Genomic DNA, 22,430 nt, shown 5'->3' on the forward strand with positions numbered 1-22,430 from the left:
ACCTTGCAGTTTTTATGTGGTAGCACACAATATAAAAGTTAAAGAGATACAAATCATACATTTTCACAGATGATAGAAAATGAAAAATGTTGAACTCATCGCGGGAAAGTCATAAATAAATCGCACAAAGCAATCACACTAGAAAAAAGTTCACACTTCTCAGAAAATTACAACAAAAAGAACTCACGAAGAAATTTCCCTTAACATAAAATCCAACAAAAAAAAAAAATGGTCTATATCAGTGGTTCTCAAATGGGGGTCCGCGAAGGTATTCTAGGGGTCCGCGAAGCCCTGCCTCATCAGTCAAGCCTGGCAATAAAAGTTGCATTTTTTCAGATCGAGAAGGAACTTTTTCCATTTTCGGGCTTGTTTTATCGTGTGCATGTCAATAAGAGAAGTCTAATTCACACTAGCCCTTAGTTAAATCCATCTACTATGTCATTATTGCATTTAGCTTATACGTTCCTCCTCCACTCACCACGAACGGGGTCCTCCATCATCTCCGCCGATCCACAAGGGGTATGCGAAACATCGATGGTTGAGAACCATTGGTCTATGTCATCAAAAAAGTCCTAAACATATAGTTTGCAAGCTAGTTTACGCTTGTGAACTCTCTGGGTTACAATTATTTTATAATTTCATAATTAGCAACATATTACATTTAAAAATAGTTTATGCATTCATCCACCTAACATTTCTTTTTGAATTCTTTCTCTAGTTTAATTTTCTGTAAAAAGCTCTTGTGAGGTGCTTTTTTAAGGTGTGGTCATGTCAGGCTCCTTTGGTTGTTGTTTCCCCTCCTTTTCCTTTCTTTTTGTATGGCTGCGACAATGTGTTGCAGCCATACATCTTACCCCTCTGCAATAAAATGAGTCAGTTGTGCTCCAGATGACAAGTTTTGAAGAAGATCCATTTCTTAAAACAGTCTTCCTGGAATATCTTAGAACTTAAATAGCGAGTTTGTCTCACACGCACTGGCACCGTTTGAGTTCTCTCCCAGAATGCATCGCACTCACTGAGTGTTGCATGGAAAACTGGACTCAAACGAACTCGCCAAACGCACCGAGTGCAGAAGACTGATGCTGTCGCCATCTATGTTATAGAAAAGGTACCGACTTCAAACCGAAACTAGTGCCTTTCTGTTCCGAGTGATGCGTGGGAATGCGAGAATGCAGTCGCTACGAACATTTATCCACAAACGTTGGCAACTGCAACCTGTAGTTAATACGCCTCGCAAGTGGGCTCATTTTCGTCTTCTGCGCATGAGAAAGGAGGCGCGAAGGCGGGAGAGGAGGTTGATGACGATTCCGACTAAGCTCCGCCCTCGCACATGTCGGGGGAGGCCGGGGGGTAAACAAACATCGGCGTCGGCCATGGCGGCCGTGTTGTAGCGGCGATCGCGAGTCTTTTATTTATTGTAGCCCGGTTAAAATTTGCCGAGTCCACAAGATCGAGCAGCTTTGTGCCCCTTACGATTCCTCCGTCGTCTGCTAGAGGCATTTCGAAGATTCCAAGATGAAGACGACGAAGAGCACCAAAGAGAAGGCGCTTGCCTAGCCTCGCGATTGAAACGCCGGTTGCGCCGGTCACTACGAGACCGCCGCCCGATTGTACCGGTAAGTTGCCTTTTATCTTGTTCTTCCTTTACGAACACAACGGATTTTGCCTTCTAGCAGGTCTTTATAAATCTTATGTGGCGGAGTCGATGGGCGCTATTAATCGAAAAACGGCCGAGAATGTAGCGTTTTCGCGATCCTCCGAAGCCTATCTTCGCAGGTGATACTTAGGAATATACACACTCGTCATTTCGACTCGAAGCTGCACGGAGGCCGTATAAGCTATGTTCCGTTTCATTTTAAATGCGGTCGAAGTTAAATCTACATGGGCGAATCCCGAGCTTTGATCATAGCTGCCATGCATGTGCGATCTTGCAGTACAAGCGCTGATCAGATTCTCGCGTTTGTAATTTTCGCTTCGTTCGCATTTAGGTGAGACGCAGTATAGTCATACATCGTATTTGGTATAGTAGTTGCAGCCTACGGTTGTAATCATGGCACTGTAGAAAAGCACAGAGCTCAAAACTTGCCGCAAAAACGCGATCGTTTTTTCTTTCAGGAATGAAATATGAATGGCTGTTACGTGTAATACAGTGAACCAACTCGGACAGTACAAATTTGCCGTTTCACATTAGCCAGTATGAGTGAATTGCCGACGAAGTACCGATGCCGCCTTTCTGCGAAATGTGTTGCGCAGTGTATCTTGGAACCACATCGACGCTGTCAGTGTCTGACGTGTTTTTGCGTGTCGCTTGTCTTTTTTTTCGTTCCCACACCAAGATAAAAATTCGGAGATCGCGCACTATCCAAGCCTAGCTAACGAGCGCCCCATGGAATGGACACGGGAGTAAACAATGACTAACATGTACATATTTTTGTTCGCTCAGCAGACTGGGTCAAGCAAAAGCCAGTGTATAAGTGACAAACTTTCTAACATCATTTGTCATTTCTAGGTCCCAGATGGGCTGTTGACATCCAGAAACACACCAACAGATGGTGGTCATACAGCGATTGTGAAGACATTCCCATTTGGATCCACATTCCTAGTCCACTCATTGATCATCTTTCCTTGTTTCATCAATGCCCAAGTATGCCAGGCGCCGATTGACTACTTGCATGTGTTAGTAATGGTGGCATGCGAGGCTTCAGTATTGTCGCTGCAGATAGGGCTCACCCTCACACCAATGCTGTTTGTGGTGTAGCTTTCCATGGAATTGTTTGGTTGATTCCAATTTCCTAGAAATGTTAATATTCAGTTTGGTGGGCCTTGAGTAGATTCGTCGAGGAGGTCTCGTCTCTTTCCTGGGGGTAATACCATGTCAGCTGCTTTGCATGAGCCACTTGGAAACTGTTCGGACCGCTCTAAAGCACTTGTGATTGACCTTACCTGTTGTGTCCATGCTAATGCTGAAATGTAAAGTTCACTGAACCAAGTTTTACTAATGAACAAACACAATCAGTGGAAAGGTTGAATGGCTTTATTTGTTTTCTCGAAGTATACAGTGTTTCATACATAATACATGATGCTGGCAAGGCTACTTTCATTAGCACGCAGGCAACTTAGTCTACATTCTGTTTCACGATAGCTTGGTGAACTGTGGAGGCTACGGCTTCTGCGACCCAGTAAGAATGTCGGAGCGAGGCACATGGACGCATGTCACAGGAGCGTTTGTGTCACCGCGCCAAATGCAAGGACCACCCGCCAGAACCGGCTGTCGTCTTACAACCACATGCTCAATTTGCCCATGAATCTGTGGCGGGTGCTAATGCTAGGGCGATGTTTTGAGCGGAAGTGGTCGATTCACGGCTACGATTGTTTGAACTTCGATCACAAGCCATGTTTTTCTCAAAGTGTTGATCTATATTAAGTGTCGCTAATCAGTAACATGTGTCTTCGTCTTTCTTCAGTGTCGTGTAGTGTTGCGGTCCGAAGAATCCGACGGCAACACTACTAAAAGAAGAAGAAAAAACAAAGCCTAGAACTATGTTTTGTCGCAGATGGCGCTCTTGCTGTGGCAATAACGAGGACTCGACCGTGGAGTGTTGTCACGTGCCTGGCTCCGATGCTCTTATTGGGTCACAATGTTTGCCAATTTACCGAGAAACGGAGTATAGTGTCTCACCTGTACACGCTATAAAACAAATGAGATGCCAGGTGTAGCAACTCTCGCAGCTGTAGCCCTTATATTATTCTTTGCTATGCTGTTTGGAAGAATACATAAAAAAATCAGTTTACAAAGCCGAATCTAATTTTTTGCCCTCTTGCATGTGACAAAAATAAAAGCATCACGCCTGAACACCAACAACTGTCTCTAAATTATTCTTCGGTGAAATGAAAAATAGAAATACTGTGAATATGAACCAATACAATCTCAAACAGGTTTAAGAATGGATATGATTCAATAAACAATTATTTCAATCTGCAAGCTTGAAATCAAGTATGTGTGTGCATACTTGACCCTGGTCTTTCGACTATTCCCCGTTGACACTTGTTCTCGAAGGATAGGGACTTCGTCGATTTCACGGCAGTTCAAGCATTGGTCAGGCAACATGCTCATGTTTATAGTTTCGGCTGTGCTATAGGAATAACAAAGGTGAGTTGTATATTGCCGAGTCAAAACAGAACTCTCCGGTCTAAAAGGCTTCTTAAAAATGCACTAAATCTGGTTTTGACTTCATAATTACATGACTCGAACATGAACTACTCACTTCAGCAAGTCTAAGAATTCACAAATAATCTGAACATGTATTCTGCTTTTATCTTCATTCACTTATGAAACTGATTGCTTATATAAAATATGCAATCAGTCTTGCACACCTCCCCATTGCGAGAAGGAAAAGGGAGATTCGTTGGCTTTTTTTTCTCGCCGGAAAGCAGAAAAAGAAAAGGAACAGGTTTCAATGTGCACATTACGTTGAAGTGGGACAGTTACGGAAACAAATTCTGCATCTTCAATATTCATGAAGTAGGCAGATTACTTTCAAGTCATAAGAGGATAAAGTCAGAAACAACTTCAGCTCGCCTTCAATCAAATTTTCCCTTTAGATCCAGGGACGTTTCACCTTCATAAGGTCATCAGTACGAATTGGCATCCATTCAGGACTGTAATGGTAGATGTACAAGCTTGACCTCAAGGTTGCAGTGCCCTCCTTTCATCTGCTTGCAGTGCGACCCCTCGTGCACTCGGTCCCAGATGGTGAAGCTGGTGCTGGACAGGATGTCGTCCCCTGTAAAAGAGTCGTCCCAGTAGTCAAACGATCCGGTTACACTCTTGAGCAGCGTATTTGTCCTCCCATGCCATTACCAACTGAAAATCAGTGAAACCCTATTTTTTAAGCAGCAGAATGCATAAATGGACATGTCTATCCCATTCCCTTCGTACCGAATACCTGCCAGCATCCAAGGGATGCAAATCAAAATAAATAACATTGCATTATTTGCTCTTTTGAGACTCCTTGAACTTAAACCAACTTAAACACTACCACAATTTTAAAGCTGGGAACTTCGAGGACACCTCTCCATATACCGAGATTACATGCTCGTCCCACTCCTGGCTTGTCCTCGGCAGGGTTGGCCAGCGTGTCCTCATACTCCTGGGTTTTTAGTCTTGGAAGTTAAAGCTTTGGTTTTTGTCATTGCTTGGTTGCTAGTAGATGCTGGAGGAAGCTTGTACTGTTACTTTGAAACATCAAGTTTACAAATTGAACACTAACCCGTATTGATGGTTGGATACAGAAGCTAGATTTGTCATGTCAAGGAGGTTGTCATAAAACTGGGCACGGGACTGAAATTAGCGGCGGAGTGAGCGACCGAGGCGCATTCGGGAGTATCAAAGAAGACGAGGTGTGTGAGTTTTGCGCGAAAGCAGGACGATCGGCCAGAGATGTGAGAATGTGGCGTCGAGAGAACTTGAAACGGGCTAACTGCATGACTGTTATCTGAGCTACATTAACCAGAGGAGAAGAGAGAGTAACAAGTGAACAACACTCTATGGCCAAGGAGGTAATTGACCAGGTTATTTCACCCAAGCATCACAGTAGTCATTTCAACGACCAAGAAAAATACATCCAAACATCAGCACAGCAATAACAGCAGCGAGCCAAGGAATCGGGTTGTGTGTATGTTTATACAGTCTCAAACTTGATCTGCCTCAACGGGTGATGAGTCTCCCAGCTGTAGATGACCGCTAGCCTGGGGCCCTTAACGTGCATCACGTAGCAGTGATACACGACCGCACGCCAATACAGTGCTCATCCAGATCGAAACGGGCAAATGTGGGGATTGAACACACGATTCTGGGTTCTGCAGCGCGAGCTTTCACTCCACATTCTCCGAGCTGGTGCGTGCAAGCCCCCTCGGCCACCAATCCCGCAGTGCCAGGGAATAACATATAATAAATGACAATGGTACAGTGGTCTGCAACAGGTAGCTTTTCAGTGCCTTGAGAAACCAGGTTGAGATCACGTGACACTTTCCTGCCACATATGGCTGGCAAAATAGAGATGCATAAGTCATAAAGCAAGTAATAATTTGATTTTGTTTTTACTAAAGACATCAGCATCTGTATTTGGCTTCTACAACTTCTGAAAGCTACCTCTGAGTGCATAGAGTGGTTTCTTTCATAATCTTACCTCCATGGAGAATTTCCCAGCTGGTAACGGGGCCGTGAAACGCAGACCCCCTGAAGTCGCACAGGCGCCGAGGGCATTACACAGGGCCCGCAACATGTCCTCCGAGCAGAGGGCCCTTTCAGTAGCCCGGCAGCCGGTGGATTCTGTTGGAATGATAGGGTAGGGGGAACACACGCATTTGCAGGTTAACGGACCTAGGAAAACTAGTAGGCAGGTACGAAAACATGCTACTCGCCCCCGCAGCGTTTGCCTCACTGGCACTTTATGGTGAAACAAATCAGCAGCGAGCGACTGATGGAACACGCGTCAGAAGAACAGTTCGCCTCGAGTTTAACACCCTAGGACGGCGCTTTATTGCGCGCGTAAAGCATTGGCGTAGCCATGGGTTTTCTTGGGGCCGGGGGGATTTCGGGTGCGAAGTACTGAACACCCCCTCCCTGGCTACGCCACTGGCAAGAAGTGACATCGGATGTCACTTAGACACGGCGCTATCACTGCTAAAATAGACTACCATCGAACACCGAGTCGTGACTGCGAAGTTAATGACCCACATACAGATATCCTACCACACTATCTGTTTGGACAAGTGGCATACAATCTGTCGCTGGGGGGAAAGACTAAGAACAGACAACTGCGCACTCGGCTCGGTCGTACCACACCGATCGCCTAATCCGCTGCTTTTTCGTAACATTCCGTTTTACTTTGCTATACTCCTTTCACGTGCAACTGTTTGTGAATGATGCGAACTGTACAGAAACGACGTAACTCACCTCAGCGAGCGCCATGGCGCGGTTCTCCGGGTTCCAGCGCTGCGGGAGATCGGCCTTCGAAAGCTCGGCAGCCCGTTCAGCTCGCCGAAGAGGGCTGTAGCTACACTTCGGTGCTTCACGGAAACACCGAGACACTTGCTGGCGAAAAGGGGTCTCCGCCAAAAAGTAGAAAGGCTCACTCGCGTCGCACATCACCGTGCTGACGTTGGGGGGGGCTCACATCAACATCTCACCGCCGAAGACCGGGACGCATATTGGTGCTTCGTATGCTCCCAGGGTAAATTCTTTCGCGTCAAACGAAGTAACGTACATTTCGAGGTATTTCCGGTCTCTTTTTTGCGTATGCCGCGTCCTCGTTCAAGCAGTAGCAGTGGATTTCTGAGAGCCACAGAAAAGGCCTTCCGCAATGGCTGCGGAGAAGAGACGACACCGCTTTGTTTACCCCCGAGCTCCCGCCCGGAGCCATCCTCCAATCAGAGCGCGGCGAGGTGACGTCACGCCACCGGCCTGCGCGAAAGAGCAGACGGCTTTCCCTCCGTATAGTTGCGATGTCTTCAAGCGGCTCCGCTGCCGTAGGGATAGTTACAGACGGCGTAAATTTCCGCAACCAGCTGTCTAGAAAGCAGCTGGTTGCGATCTTTCAATCCTTATAACCGTTTACACTGAAGAAAACTGATGATGTTGTCCGAGCAGAAGCTTGATCCGTTTGAGCATGGTATTATGCGTGAACCACTGAAAGGGTACGGCTTAAAACTAGCCTGTTGGAATATCCAGCAAAACTGAGACTTTCGATTTGGATCGTCATTATAGGTGGATTAGATATTAGCCTTGGTGAGGGCGTCGAGAAGGAGAGCTTTCTCGAACAAAAAACGACGGGGCAAGTTAGCTGCGTAGGTAAATGTTAAACATGATGATGTTGCCCAATCCTCGGGTAAAGTCACCATCTTTAGTTTTCTCTGATGCTTATTGGGCAGTCAGAGGTTTCTGCTGGGGGAGTTTTATCGACAAATGTTAAATTTTTCACCCGCACACGGATGGTGATCGACATCTCGGGGGCCGCTGTTGCGTTTGTTCTGAGCATTTCCTTACACACTGGTAAATTACAGCGTTTGTACGGCAACAGAGCGATTTAAAACCTGCAAATAAATCACGGGTTGTTAATTGCTTCCTCCGTGAAATAGCAGACGCTCACAATTCAAGCTCGCGTTTGATTTCGTTTCCCGCGGGACGCAATTTCTATCAGAAAATCTAATTTTTTTTCCGTTCGGTTCCGCGACACATCGTAGCAGACGAACCCTCGTCATCTGCTCCCGCTCCTCGCCGGCCCCGCCGGAGCGAGGCATGACGAAATTGCATTTTGGCGCACTCCCGATTTTCTCGGTGCAGCGAGTGCATGCACGCGTGGGGTGTAAGCGCTGAAACGAACTCGGAGAGTGCAACCACTCGTGGAGCGCCGGCCGAAACGAACCCGTTCCACGCTGCGAGTGGGCACGCGTGGGCACGAGTGCCGTGAAACAAACTCGCTAAAAGGAAACATGCAAAGGAAAAATAATTTTTTTTAAGTGCCTGGTTGGGAAAAAGAAGTCATAAAACAAATTTACAATGAAAAATAAAATATCATAGAGCTATATTTACGGCGATATACTAATTTGTAGTTGGCGCCCGCGGGCGCAGTAGAAAAGTGGTCGCTATTTGTCACGTGGTACTTGCACTCTTTTGGAAGCTTCCTATGGTATCTAAAAGTGACTTATTCATCTTTGTTTCATGTGCAACAAAAAACGAAGATTAATAAGTAACTTTTAGAGCCCAAAGGAAGTTCCTGAAAAAGCGCAAGCAGACGTGATAGACCTGTGTGCCGGTCAGAGGACGGCGACGGTGCCGCGGAGCAGACAAACTTGTGCGGCGGTGGCAGCGGCAGCGTGGAGAAATGCGTTGAAACAGTGGCGCACCACGCCCAGCGTGCGGCGGCAACGGCCGCGCAACGACGCACAGGTGTATTACATGACCCGCGGCAGCTACCGCGGGCGCCATCTACAAATTCGTTTTGCGCAGTAAATAATAGTTCTAAAAATTTTTTCCTTTGTTATAAATTCGTTTTATAACATTCTTTTTCAACCCAGGCTGTTTGAAACTTTGTGTGTGTTTTTTAAGGCATGCAAAATCCACTTTTTTAAAGTGGATTTTGAGTTTGCCTTTTCTATGAGATAACACAAAGCACAGACCTCAAGTGTCGGAAAAAAAAACCCTAAAATTAAGGGTGTGTCTGTACTTTTCCCTATTAGAGATGTAGCCTAACACCTTTAAGAAACATTTTCAATTGGGGAAAAGGCCACACACAATTGCAATTTTGGGTTTCTAGGGCGCTTTAGATGCATAGATTGAGTTATCACCCTAAAAAGACGAAATCAAAATCCACCTTAGTACCCCTTAAAGCATGGTCATAAATTTCAAGATATACAAACATAAGCATCATAAAGCAAAAAAAAAAAAAGAAAGAAAAGATTGATGCAATATTATTTCACTTTCTCAATGCGAACCCCAGCGGCTTCGATTAAAGTGGCAGTGTTGCCCACCTTCATGGCGTAGCACTTGCCCGTCTCCTTCTCCCGGACCAGGTGGACAGAACCAAAGCCGCTCGCAGACAGCAGCTTCACTTTCTGGGCAAGGAACAAGCCGCTCCGGTTTAGCAGCCAGCCACACAGACAGACATAGCCACTAGCACGAGCCAAAAGAAGTCAACAGAGCGACGGGGGAGCAAGACTGCCCGTCCCTGGTTCAATATGAAAACAACAGTAAGGTGTAACAACTGGTTGGTTCAAAGTCTGCTTAAAGCACTTCACAGAAGGCACATGTGCGTGCCTACGTTTTTTTACAGAAATTTGGCCTATTATAAGGACCGGACTATCGAGAGGAAATATTTGCATCTCAAAACAGGGCTTTTTATTTTTTATACAAAAAGTACAATAGTACAAGGAGTTAAGAACCAAGCTCTGCATCATCAATGATGATGCAGAACTTAGAAAAGCTAAGAAACATTGCTGCCGGGAACATGTCTTCACCATTAAAGAGATATTGAATACATTGAGTGTAATATGGCTATCCAAGCACAGATAATATGTTGATTTAAAAAAGCTTCTTGCCTCTACGCCTCACTCAGCAAATGTGTGGCTCTAGAGCAAAGGATTGATATATTTGTGTTTTGGCAGCAAAACACGATGCTTTGCACAAAACACAACTTGCGTGCTGAGGCCCCCCCCCCTAGCCCAGAATACGACCAGGAAAGGAGAAAACTAGGCCCGGTGTTTACCTCTCCGTGGGGATTAGCTCCCGGACATGCTGGACTCGAGGGAGGATAGGTCAAGCGAGATAAGGGAATCGTGGACCGGTTCGCCGCCCAACACAAAACGATTTTGTATGTCTGTGGCCATACTACAGAGTGGGACGATTGTTGTAGGTTAGAAGTACAGAAGCACTTTTTGTTTTACTCATTGAAGAGTCATGTGACAAAGTGAAACAGCCTCCAGCAATCTTCAACATTGAATATAAAATGTAAAGGATCGCATTTCAAAACGATTGGTGCCAAAATTACCCGCGGATGTCCATCAGCAAAATGGTGCTGTGCACGGGCCACTCGAATGTAAATTACTGTCATGCTATGCACATGAACGAGCATTGATTGCAGCAATGCTGGACGATGGGTTAAAAGAAGGCGTGGCTCGGGAATGGGCACAGATAAATCTTCCGTTGTTTCTCACATTCCCGCACAAAATGTCTCCGTCAGGGCATCTGATCTAATCTGTTAGCCTCCTAACCTAGTCACGAGACATATGATTACAATTCGATTCTAATGAAGGGCTACTAACAACACCTTTTTACTTTTCACCATGCATAGATCAGTGTCATAAAGTCGGCATCCCTTCCTGTCACAGATAATTTTTATGAGTCATTCATTCCCAACACTTCATTAATAGGGAATCGCCTTCCCCAAGCTGTCACCGAAATTTCTGACAGTGAACATCTTCGAACTGCCATTTCTAACCTTTTTTTAAGAAGAGCCCTAACACTGTATAAGTTTCGTTTTTCTTGCTATAGGTCGTTACCCTCAGGACCTCCGGTCCTGAGGGTAACGACATAAATAAATATGCCGGCATTTTGCGACTTTGCTCTGCCCCCCAGAGCGGCTTTGGACGGTGCCACCCACCTGAAAGGAGGTCTCCTGCACCCGGCTGCGCACGGGAAACTCTGGCAGGAAGAGCGACTCGGCCAGGGTCAGGGGCCAGGGGGTCTTGGACGAGCCCCAATCGGCCCAGGGGTCCCTCGAGGGCTGCCAACGGCGCCTCCCCAGCGTGCACGCCCGCGACCAGGGACGCTGGGCACTCGCCACCGACTGCACGCTCTGCTGGCTCGCCCAGCTCAGCTGGGACGCAGGGAGGGACAATTGGACATCAGAGTGGCTTCATGGTGCCTGGAGCGAATGTCCGACAGGTCTCTTTACTGCGTCCAAAGAAGTGGTCCCTCGATTTCCGACCTGATGACGTTATAGAAGTGTCACGCCGTCGTCGGCCGCGATTTTGGCGGATGCTTGTCCTGCTGCAGGTCGGGTTCCAGCTTGACAGTCCACGAAAACAATGACCGTCGGGGGTTGAGACGCCGCGACAACATATTCGCTCATACTTTTTGCCGGAACTTCTACGACCAAGCGCCAGGATTGCGACAACCGCCAGTATGGCACTCCGGCTTTTGTGAGGTCATGCATTGGTGGAATATCACCCGTCGGAGACGCGATCCAGGCATTGCAGCGGCGAGTGACACATAGGAACCCGCCTCTTCCCAGTGGTAAAAAGTACACATCCCAGATAACCCAGCCCGGGCCTAAGGTGGTTGCATCTCTCTGTACTGCAACCAACAAATCTGCAGGCTGTCTGCTGTAATGTTTCCAAATCCCCCCCCCCGCTGCTTTAAAACTTCACCAATCAATGAGGAGGGAGGAAGTTCGGTGGCTTTGGGCAGCGCCCAAAGCCACTCGACAAGGATCTCGGGACATATTTGCGAGCTCAAAACAATTTTTGCATTGCATGTCTGAAACACCTACTATATTTTTGTTAAAACACCCGAGACACTGGTTGAGAAGATCTTGAAACAACCAAAAGTAGAAGAGACGGGGAAAGAAGTCAGTCAGACGACATCTCAATTGAGACGTCATCCGAGTGATTTACACTAGCTCACCTGCACCCTCACCGTGTTTATTCATTATCTGTATTTGTACAATTCTCCATTCACTAGCGGCACTGCAGGCACGCTCAAAAGCTAGGGGCCAGTATGTATACCGAGCCGAAATGCTAAAGAAAGAAAAATATAAGAAAGCCAGATATTCTGATTATTTCACGGCGAAATCGTTGGCCATACTTTCCCATTTCTGCAGGCTGAACAAAAAACCTCGACAATGCTAGGTTTAACCTGTTGGTAAACACGCGAATCTACGACACCCAAGTAGAGGTACATTTCTTTCTGCCTACCTCTACATCTTTGGATGTTAGGGATGGGTGTGTGTGAACTTTAGCAACAAGTCTTTGGAAGCAGCTTTAGATTCACAATGGTGCCTCCCAAATGGAAGTGTTCCGGAGTCAGTCAGTTTGAATTGCTAGGGTATTCTGGCAATCTTGATGTTAGACCAAAGGGACAACATGGAAGTACCATAAGGAAAAGATTAAAACTCAAATGCTTCGAATCAAATGACCTCCATCAAGTAGAGGAAAGAAAAGATAATTTCCTTCTTTCCACTTCCTGGAAAAGGGCTTGTATTTTCTCCTCCCTTAGTGACCCATTCCCTTTAGACTCCGTTCCACCGCCAATGGTACTTCCGAGAGCTGTTTTGCTGGAAACGCCTGTGCACGCCCCACATTGACCAAGGCTAAGCAACATCTACATATTCACTGGACAACCCGACCACTTGTTTAACTTGCCTAATCATCAGTACAAAAGGAATGCACTGGAAACTCCCTATTGACATTGTTTTGCACCATGACATGGTGCAAAAGAATGGAGGGCCGCAGGTGACTTCCCCACTACTTCTTGGCTGGTGCAAAATGCCGAGTTTCACCAACGCTTCCTTTATAGAGAAGGCGTTGGTTTCACGATGTGAAGTTAACAGTTTACAATTTCGGCAGCCGGTGTGAACATCGGTGAAGGATCATGAAGCTTGCGGATGATGACCTTAACCTCGCTATGAAGAGCCCAAAGGGTTTTTAGAATCCTGCGCTGGAACAACTCGGATGCCCGTTAGGGACCTCCAACATTTCAACTGTTGGGGTGATGCAGGTTATTGTCCTGGGACCGGCGAGCATGATTTGTTTGTTTCACGCTGACCTCTAATAAAAGATCCAGCTGCCTCCTTTCTTTTTTTGTTGGTTTTGACAACCAATGAGATTAGCATCATTTCAATAGAACACTCGAAACCCTCTGCGATCCACAAGGATTTCTAAACCAAGATAAAAACACCAGTAACAGACACCAGGGTAGATAGCAAGTATAGGCGTATAGGTACTACCCACCTTCTCGAACCAGCCCATGCCGACGCGATCTCCGCCCTGGGTGCTCTACGCACAGGAAGACATCGCCTCTGCCTTTCTATTGTTCGGGGACGCGTCGCCGCGCCGTGTTTCCGTCTGCACGCCAGCCTTGAAGGCGCCGGGATAATTAAGGGAGGCAGTCTACCCCGCAGCAGCCGTCGACCCAGCTTCGCCGCTACGGCCGCGAGCGCTGAGCTAGTTGCCCGAACGCCCGTGGAATATGTGAGGCAGCCAACCCCCAGCTGTTGCTCCCGTTCGTAGCACATTCCGATCCACGCACCGTAACGCTTCGGGTGGAAGAATGCGTACAACTACGAGAGAGGCGCAAGTTGTTTACCTGCGACTGCGTCGAACTCCATCGCCGGTGCGCCGCCGCCACTGCTGCGTGCTCCTGAGTTCGACTCCGTTTCGTGTCGGTGTTGCCCATAAAACGCCGCAGCTCGGGCGGCTACGTCAAGCGGGACAGCTTCGGGCTCATCGTAGCCCCTCACCGCGTCTGCCGGTTGTGTCAAGCGTGCACGTCACCGCTGGACTCTGCCTTGAATGTGGAATTCTAGGCGATTTAAAACCATCAAACTTTCCACACCCCAGGTGCCTCAGTCGCCTTGGGCATCTTCATAATCCTTTGACGTTGTTCATGGTTCACGCACTGTAGTTCATGTTTTTGTTTGTTTGTGTAGTACAGTAGTACGTAGACAAACCGACGAGCTTCTTACAGCATGTATGAATAGACAAAAAAACAGTTGACTTTGTTGACTTATCTGGGCGGCGGCTTACGCCGCCTAGCGTTTAAAAACTACAAATATAAATATTTGTTACATATTAAACTTTATTTATTTGTAGAAGTAAAAAAAATACTTGAAATAGAATAATTTGGCCTGAAAAAAAAAACAAGGGCGTGCTTCTTGCTTGCGCAAACACCACCTACACACAGTAACATTTTTTTTTAGAAATCTAGACGTTTAAAATGTTTATATTTTTAAAATAAACATTATTCATTTAAATAAAATGTAAAAAAAGAAGAAAAGAAAACGTCCCCGTTCCAAAGCGTCCAAAGCGCAACGACTGGCAAAGCGCGGAGTGGTGGAGTCGAATCCACATCCATAACTGCATCCACAGCGAGTGGGGAAGAAGGACAAGCAGGACATCATGGCGAGCATGAATTTTGCCCAGTTTCTTCGATATTTCTCGAGCTCTGCTATCCGATATGCGAAGCCCGGGGAAGCAGGAAGCGCCCATCTCGGTAAGGAAGGCGGTGGCGTTTCGCTGCGACACCTTCGCTTGGCTGTAACCGGAGAAGCGGCAAGGCTCAACGAATCTTGTGGCGTAGGTCTCGTCGAATCTGTCGTACCTCCACCCGAAACCAAGAGGGAAGCAACACCCACAACTTGTCTCATCCCGGATTTTTTTTCTTCGTATTTTTGCAATATCTAAGGAAACCAATGAGTGTTAGGAGTTCAGCGAAGGTTCGGACCTATGGCTCTGGGGCCACAAAACGTGCTTCGTCTTCGGTACCACTCTTTCTATGAGATAAAACAGTCATCATTAGCATAGGAAAGGGACATAATAATTTAGTCGTAGTTTTTGCCCAGAATATTGTATCGCAGCCTGATTATGAAGACTGCCTCTAAACTGGTAAAGTGGTCGCTTTTAGCCGTAGGCTGTCTAGTCTCGCCAGCTATGTTGTATAAACCTGAGACTGGGGCAGAAATGAACACATCAGTCGAAAGAACAGAAAAGGACAGGACGACGTCTCAAACTGGGTTTGAGACGCCGTCCTGTCCTTTTCTGTTCCTTCGACTTATATGCTCATTTCTGCCCCAGTCTCGGGTGTATTCAACATGGTTAACATTCACCAGCTCGCCTGCACCCTTACTATCTTATCTCTAGTCTCGCTACGCTCTCCCCGCATTAAAGGGATGAGTAAAGCTTATACGCACGACGCCAAACTCGTATAAAACAAATTGTTACAACGAGTTTCCGAAGCGGTAGTGTAGCTTAGCGGTAAGGTTTTTGCTTTACATGCAGCAGACCCCGGTTCGATCCACAATGTGGGATCCACAATGTGGGCTTTCTTTTTTATTTTTTTTTCCCTCAAACCTTTTGTTTTGTTGAGCATTTGGCTATATTTGCGACGTTTCTTTCACGCTGCTTCGCAGACTGTCGCCGCGAAGCAGCGTGAACGCAGGCGGGGCATTGGGTTAACACACACTTCAGTGATACATACGTCGTCCGAAAAGGGTGACGCAAATGGCACAAGCTCTCCGCGTCGTGCGTATAGCCGATAGAAAATTGAACCATACCTCTCATGTTCAAAAATAAGTTAAAAATTATCAACAAAATCTGCTAATAACTATCCTACGTTTGTATTTTGAACGGATGGCTTACATTTTCATTCCAAACGGCCGAATCCAGCGAGCCCTCGAAGAGCAGTCATTGGAGACGCGTAATGCATCTTGGGAGATCCGGGCCGTGTTCCAAAATTTACTCAATCTTACTCCAGGGTAAGGGTTTTGTACCTTTGCGTTCGAAAACCCACCCGTGTCCAGCGTCGCTCTATCGTTATCACATGACACGACCCGCCAGAGTAACTCGAATCTATTCGGGTAAGAGTTGGAACAACCCCGGTGCCTCCAGCGCGTTCGTGACGTCATGTTTAACTTCAGGGGCAATGCTACAGGAAGGCAGGCGTGGCTGTGAGCTTCGCCGCTTGATGGCGTCTACGCACTACAACCTGGCTGTTTGAGATGTCTGATCTCTGGTTCGGCGATGCCAGTGGAGGCGGAAGAGTGATTCACCTACTTTTCAAACCCCCATTTCTCCGCTCCCCGTAGGAGGTAAATAGGCATGGGAAAGAAGGAACATCCGGTTCAACAGGGCTCGCACATGCGCAGCTTGTTCATTAGAAGTTGCGTTGGGAACATCCACCAGGTGTGATTGGTTTATTCATTTTAAATAATGTTTTGGTGCCTTTTTGAACAATAAAACTGGCATCTCTGTGTTGTCGCCAGAACGTGGTTGACATTTAGACAATAGAGCTTATATCTGTCGTGAGGATGCCCCTTTTTCCCAACGTCAAGTTTGCCCTCGTATCAATTCCTCGCCCATTTTGCCTATTGGAAACGCCGTCCCAGCACTTGTACTTAGGGGCAGTGAGCAGATGGCTTTGGTACTCTGCAAATGTCTGGCAACTTGGTTTACTGGATGTTCGGAAAGAAGGGACAAGCAATCGCCAAGAATGTTACTTGATTTTACCGGCCAGAACTTGCACCAAATGTCTCGCGAAAACTGACATCTTCAATTTTGAACCGTAGCAAAGTGAGCATCAATAGCACCTTATCTCCTACTCTTTTCTTTCCTCTCGCGTCTTTTGCCTACACTGTGCCATCAACTGACTGCATGCTTCGTAACAAAATCAAACCCTACTAAAGACACCGATAGAACTGGCACTATATTTAAATACACAAATCACTTTGTTACGATCTGGCTGCAGCGGCCCAGAAGATGTGGAGGAACCTGACGTTCTTCGTGGCTTTCCCCGCGATTGGCCTGTGTGCCCTCAACGCCTACCTGGCCGAGAAGGAACACCACAAGCACTTCCACCGACCAGAGTTCAAGAAGTATGAGTACCTCTACATCCGGACCAAGGTGGGACCTCCTCTTGTGGCCTTCTGCAACGAAGCTCCGCTATGGGGGTATTCACTGGACGCCCCATCTGTGGGATGCTGTTTAGAGCGCATGCTCAGTATGAGCTCACATTAATAGGCTGCCAAGACCGGCAATCTTGGTGGTGTGCAATGAATGTTGCAAAAGAACTGTGGAAGCTTGCCATCAGCACGCGCTCAGCAGTCGCGCACACAGCTGTGGCCTCCAGTGAATGCTTCCTATAGTCCGTTTGCACGTTCGCATTTGCTTACAACTAATTTATTGTGATCTCTTGCAATGAGAGTCTGGCACCATCTTCAAGGTGACCCTGGAACTGAATTTCACTAGAGCGAAGGGTTTGCATTATTTGCAAGATCAAATGTATGTACTATATATCTATGAGAAAAGGTCATTTATAACAGTCAAAAGTTTTCTGGGCCTTTAAAGAAACAAAGATAAAAATATAAAATATAAGGGGAGTCATCAACAACCGCCCGGAGTGAGCGGTTGTTTTGTTGTGTTGCAAGGAATTGCGATGCAGCGCACGAATGAACGGCGGTATGCAATCAAGTTTTACAAGAAACTGGACCGATTCTGGTGCCGAGACTCTTGCCACAACCCGTGAAGCTTAGGTGGAGGATGCCGTGCCAAAACGCGAGTTTTCGAGTGGCACGAGAAGTTTAAAGAAGGAAAAAAAAAAGGACATCAAGGACGAGGAAGGCGCAGGATGTCCGTCAACGAGCTGAAATATGGCTAAGGTGAAAGAACTTTTGGACTTGAACGTGCAAGTGTGAGTATGATTGTGCAAAAGTTGAATTTACAGAAATCCAGTTTGCATTTAATTATTTCAACCAATATGCGGCTGAGAAAAGTGTGTGCCAAATTAGCCAAATGCGCCATGTTGCATGTTGATACGTACGAGAAAGTTTCTGGCGAAGCGCGTGGCAAGGCTGCTTCAGCCTTCCAGACCTGGCCCCGCCACTTCTTTTTTTTTTTTTTTCCTTGGATGAAACAGCGCCCGAAAGGACACCATTATGGGACGGTGGAAAGTGTGAAAGCGGCGTAGACGCAGTGCCTAAAGGCAGTTCCGGTTGTAGACTCTTGGGGGCGCACCATGTGCGGCAGAAGTACTGACAACAGTGTGTTAATGAAGAGGGATGTTATGCAAGTATGAGGTATGAGGAAATAGATACGCGCTGTGCTGTATGCCACGGGGAAGACTAAACAATAGAACATGTGGTGCTGAGGTGCACAGAGGTTGCTCCCACCCTCCCGGAGGGGGTGATGGATTTAGCTGGAGCGCTGCGGTTTGCCGACGAGAGTGGAAGAATGCATAAGTGCATTTCAATAACAAAGAGGAGATTGGAAGACTGGCGGAAGTTATCTAGGGAAAATTGAATGACTTACAACTAACTGACACAGCTGGGGACAGGCAAGACAGGAATATTGGGGCTCCCTCCGGCATGGCTCCGGCCCAAAGTCTCTACCCCATCTCCCAGTGCCGGGGCAACCCCGATTAGGTTAGACCAGAGGAAAATTGGCGACTCCCTCGCCGGGGGGCAAGAGGCAGGGCGATATATTTTTAGGTTTTTGCCCGATCCCTCAAAGGTTATGAAATTGCAGAGGATAAGCAAATGGGCAAAAAAGAAATCATAATATTGGTTCTTAATTTTTAGGCTAGGTGGCGCAAGCTATTGCCCATTATAAATGGTACAGTCGTTAGCGTCCATCCATGTTATTTTGCGGAATTTTAACACTTTTTATGTATATCTGCAATCATTTTTTTTTATGAATGTAGTTTTGTTATTTTTTGGACAAACCCTCAAGAGTGACATGGTTTGAAGCAGCACGTACGGCTCAGCTTGTAGTTAATGGCACCATCTCCGGTATGACTTGGTCTTAGTGCGGCATGAAAGCCAAGGCCGGGTAATGATAAATGGTCTAGACATCTCCCAGCTTCCGACCGTCTCTGCAGTGTTCGTTTCAGCCTCCGGAGCACAAACTGTTATTGCAAGGGGGATATGTTGGGTTGGTCTGGTTCATGGGGAAAGAACAAGGGAAACCCAACTAAAAAGGGCAAACAGTGCGCAAAGGAACAAGGCGTTGAATAAGGAACCAAACACGACAAGTGCTAACCCAACTAAACATTTATAGTGAGAAAACATACAGCAACAATCAGTTCAGTCATGACCAATCATCAAGCGTCCAAAACAGCTACCTCTTTGCTATGCAGATTGGCCTAGGTTTGGCCGATAGAGTAATCTCCCCTCCTTCATATGATGTGAGCCTCTGTAACTCCCTTGCCGTTTGACTCCAAGCTGAAACGGAACTGGACTAATTGCACGCTCGGCGTTTGCTCTTTCCCTTGCAGAGATTTCCCTGGGGAGATGGCAACCATGGCCTGTTCCACAACCCCAAGGTGAACGCCCTGCCGGAAGGCTACGAGGACGAACTGTAGCGCCACCACCGTCCACAGAAGAGGGAACACTAGGAAAGCTAGAACCCAGCATTACACGAATAAAGGAAGTCACCAGTCGTGCGCTTCTTTCGTCCATTAATTTGCCATATCGGCGTTGAGGCAGTAGCGACTTCTTCGGCACAACATAACTGTTGGGCAGGCAACATCCAATGTTGGTAGCATCCAGCTGCCTTCTTTGCACTCTAGAAACAGTGAGTGGGGTAGATCCGTTTTGTTGTGTGGAGAAGGTGACCTATGAAGTTATTGCGAACCTGCAAAACGTGGAAGTGGCCAGCCTTGCTCTGTGCTAATTCCAGTCCTCCAGCAAGGCATAAACTTGAACCTCAAGGGCACAAGCGGAGAACAGGATACTGCCCTGCCGCACAAGTGGTTTTTAAACATGTCCTATGGAAACTAATCTGTTTATATTTGAAAATTTGCAAAGTGGAAGAAGGCACTGTGGTTTCGGACAATCGGTTTTTGTGGCTCAAGCCTGTTATCAGATTCAAAGCAATGTTGGTGTATTCCCTGCAAGGGTCCATTTAATTATTCAACCAGAGAGCATGTTTTTCAGGAACGGCAATAATTTCTACTTATTTCATGGCACTAATGAAACATGGCGTAGAAACGCTTAAAAAATGTGCTCTTCTTTACTGACCACATTGGAGATTTAACTCCTCTTATTGCAACTGGTTACAAGAAACAATGCCATGAAAATAAGAGTACTGCATGGACTCATTATTGGTAGGGTGTCCCAATGCCTAGATGCATCTCGTCCCAAATTTGGCACTGTAAATTGGCAAAAGACAAACTTTGGGCCCTAAGCTTTATTTTTCCTGACTCGATTCAACATTGCGCTGCAACCCCCAACTTTTAACTGTGTGACCAAGCAAAACCTAGCAGAAGAATGTCTGCAATAGTTCTGCATGTGCTGCTTGATCAAAGAACAACAATACTGACCCCTTTTCTCCCCTAAAGTTAAAAAAAAACAAATTGAGGCAGCTTTTGAAGTTTGTGTTAATGCTATCTTGTCAGTAGCACCCATAAACAAGAAGCTCCAACCATTTGCTCGGCACAACCAGTAGGGCCACCTACAAGATGCTCAAGTTGTATATATGGTAACCATTAAAAATGCCCAAAAACGCATCAGATTTTGTTTGGCAGGCACTGGGCTGCATCGTTGGGCTCATTCTTCAAGAAAAAGACTGAGTTAAACTATATATCAGAAACCAACATGATTGCTATTTTGGCCTTCAAGGTTCAAAGCCTTCCAGTGAGCCAAAACAATCTGCCTGTGGGACTTGTGCTATATTTAGCTTCCAAGAAAACTTACCGCATGTAATGGTGATGGCTGTACCATCATGGTTAACAGCACAGCTTTCATAATGCACTGTCATATTTCTGTCTTTTTGTCCTAGGGGGATCGGTGGCCGAGTGGTTTAGCGCACACCAGCTCAAAGCACGTGGAGCGAAAGCTCGCGCTGCAGAACCCAGGGATCCTGGGTTCGAGCCCCACCCCTGCCCGTTTCGATCTGGATGAGCATCGTACCGGCGTGCGGTCGTGTATCACTACTGCGTGATGCACGTTAAAGACCCCAGGCTAGCGGCTGTACCGCACTGGCTAAATTTCTCATCTACAGCTGGGAGACTCGTCGCCCCTGTGAGGCAGACCAAGTTCTAGGCTGTATAAACACACACACAAACCAACTTCTTTTTGTCCTGGCTTTGCTGCAGCAAGGACTGCAAGAATTGAACTTAGCTGGAGCAGTCAGTTGTGATGGTGCATGTGCCAACCTGCTAAATGAAAACGGGAATTACAGTACATGCCCAAAAAATTGATGCTTTGCATCAGCGATCCTTTGTGTCAACAGGAAAAGGGGTCTACGACCAGACGTTTTACAGAGCCGAGGGCTTGACAACACCATCACTAACCGACAGCAGGACCACTGGACAACCTTAGTTACCTGACACATAGTCTAACATAGTACTTCTAATGTACATTTCTGAGGAGATGGCCAACAAAAAAAACTCCTTTCCGAGTAGAAAAAAAAAAAGCTGTGCCGATGGGCATTATGTGAACATGTTTATCATAAAAAATAATGCTTCTTTAGTCTAGGCCACGACCTCGTATATAAGCTAACCGAGCGGCAGCTGTTGAGGCACGACAGACTAGACCGTGGTACTTCGGGTCAAATTTTTGTACTCATTCAGAATTTGGAAACTTGCTGGTTCATAAAATGGCTCTCAAGAAACGAAAATTTGGCTGAAAGATCCAAATGTATGGTAGTACTATACACTTTCTGCAAGCGCCATTTCACTTTTTATTTACATTTTGTACGTCGCCTCACATTTTGTACGTCCCCTCACGTGCAGTGGCCTTTGCAAGTGCACCTCAATCTAGCTTGTATGGCAGCACTACGTTCGCACATTGCAGTCAGTATTACAAGGTGAATATCTATTTACTGGGGACCGTAAATAAGTTTCTTGAGGCTCTCTGTCGTAACTGAGTAGTGATACACATGTCTGAAAAAATTACAAATTTAAAATTGCGTAATTATATTTGTAAACAGTAACAAATACTCTTTTTTTTTCAATAACATTTCAGTACATTTGATGCCAAAGTTTTAAAGAAGAGATAAAAAGCACTGATAGCAGTTCCTTTACTAAAAGAAAAGAAAGGTATTGTTACCCTTATTTTGACAAAACCCAAATTATGTGGTTTTGCCAAAATGAATGCCGTAGCAGTTGACAACACAGATTTTATTTTCTTCGAAGTAAATAAATGAGCAGGACCCCTATC

At 46.3% G+C, this 22,430-nt stretch overlaps 2 protein-coding genes and 2 long non-coding RNA genes across 5 annotated transcripts in view; 2 read left to right on the forward strand and 2 right to left on the reverse strand.

Moving 5' to 3' along the window:
- LOC8051597 (ribosomal protein S6 kinase-related protein) overlaps positions 1-14,255 on the reverse strand; it is a 30,503-nt gene extending 16,248 nt beyond the window's left edge. The window contains exons 1-3 of one of the 2 annotated variants that reach the window (XM_029975467.3): positions 13,865-14,255; positions 11,160-11,375; positions 9,532-9,615 (exon numbers count right to left, since the gene is read on the reverse strand). In XM_029975467.3, the coding sequence (XP_029831327.2) occupies positions 9,532-9,615; positions 11,160-11,375; positions 13,865-13,954 (390 nt within the window). In that variant the 5' untranslated portion in view covers positions 13,955-14,255. Of the gene's footprint in view, positions 1-9,531; positions 9,616-11,159; positions 11,376-13,509; positions 13,748-13,864 lie in introns of those variants that run through there. The other variant, XM_029975468.4, reaches the window with a different exon arrangement.
- LOC121836036 lies at positions 1,346-3,530 on the forward strand. Its single transcript, XR_006077758.1, has 2 exons — positions 1,346-1,616; positions 2,510-3,530. It is a non-coding gene; the product is annotated as an uncharacterized LOC121836036 (long non-coding RNA).
- LOC115313054 lies at positions 3,017-7,408 on the reverse strand. Its single transcript, XR_005715522.3, has 3 exons — positions 6,959-7,408; positions 6,189-6,331; positions 3,017-4,784 (listed from the first exon to the last, which is right to left on the reverse strand). It is a non-coding gene; the product is annotated as an uncharacterized LOC115313054 (long non-coding RNA).
- Positions 14,256-14,615: 360 nt separating the features above from the next.
- LOC8051596 (cytochrome c oxidase subunit 6A1, mitochondrial) lies at positions 14,616-19,707 on the forward strand. The gene is made up of 3 exons (XM_002435666.5): positions 14,616-14,770; positions 17,021-17,175; positions 19,544-19,707. The coding sequence occupies exons 1-3, from the start codon at positions 14,677-14,679 to the stop codon at positions 19,628-19,630; spliced, it is 336 nt and encodes a 111-aa protein (XP_002435711.1). The 5' UTR covers positions 14,616-14,676; the 3' UTR covers positions 19,631-19,707.
- Positions 19,708-22,430: the final 2,723 nt, after the last annotated feature.

Source organism: Ixodes scapularis, unplaced genomic scaffold, assembly GCF_016920785.2.
Source record: "Ixodes scapularis isolate PalLabHiFi unplaced genomic scaffold, ASM1692078v2 PGA_scaffold1__304_contigs__length_218370807, whole genome shotgun sequence".
Lineage (NCBI taxonomy): Eukaryota > Metazoa > Arthropoda > Arachnida > Ixodida > Ixodidae > Ixodes > Ixodes scapularis.

What these genes read in the sequence shown, in the direction of transcription:
- LOC8051596 (XM_002435666.5), top strand. Translation starts at nt 14,677, where the DNA reads ATGGCGAGCATGAATTTTGCCCAGTTTCTTCGATATTTCTCGAGCTCT. An exon ending in AGCAGGAAGCGCCCATCTCG is followed by an intron (nt 14,771 to 17,020) that starts GTAAGGAAGGCG and finishes ATCTGGCTGCAG; the next exon opens with CGGCCCAGAAGATGTGGAGG. An exon ending in ACCTCTACATCCGGACCAAG is followed by an intron (nt 17,176 to 19,543) that starts GTGGGACCTCCT and finishes TTTCCCTTGCAG; the next exon opens with AGATTTCCCTGGGGAGATGG.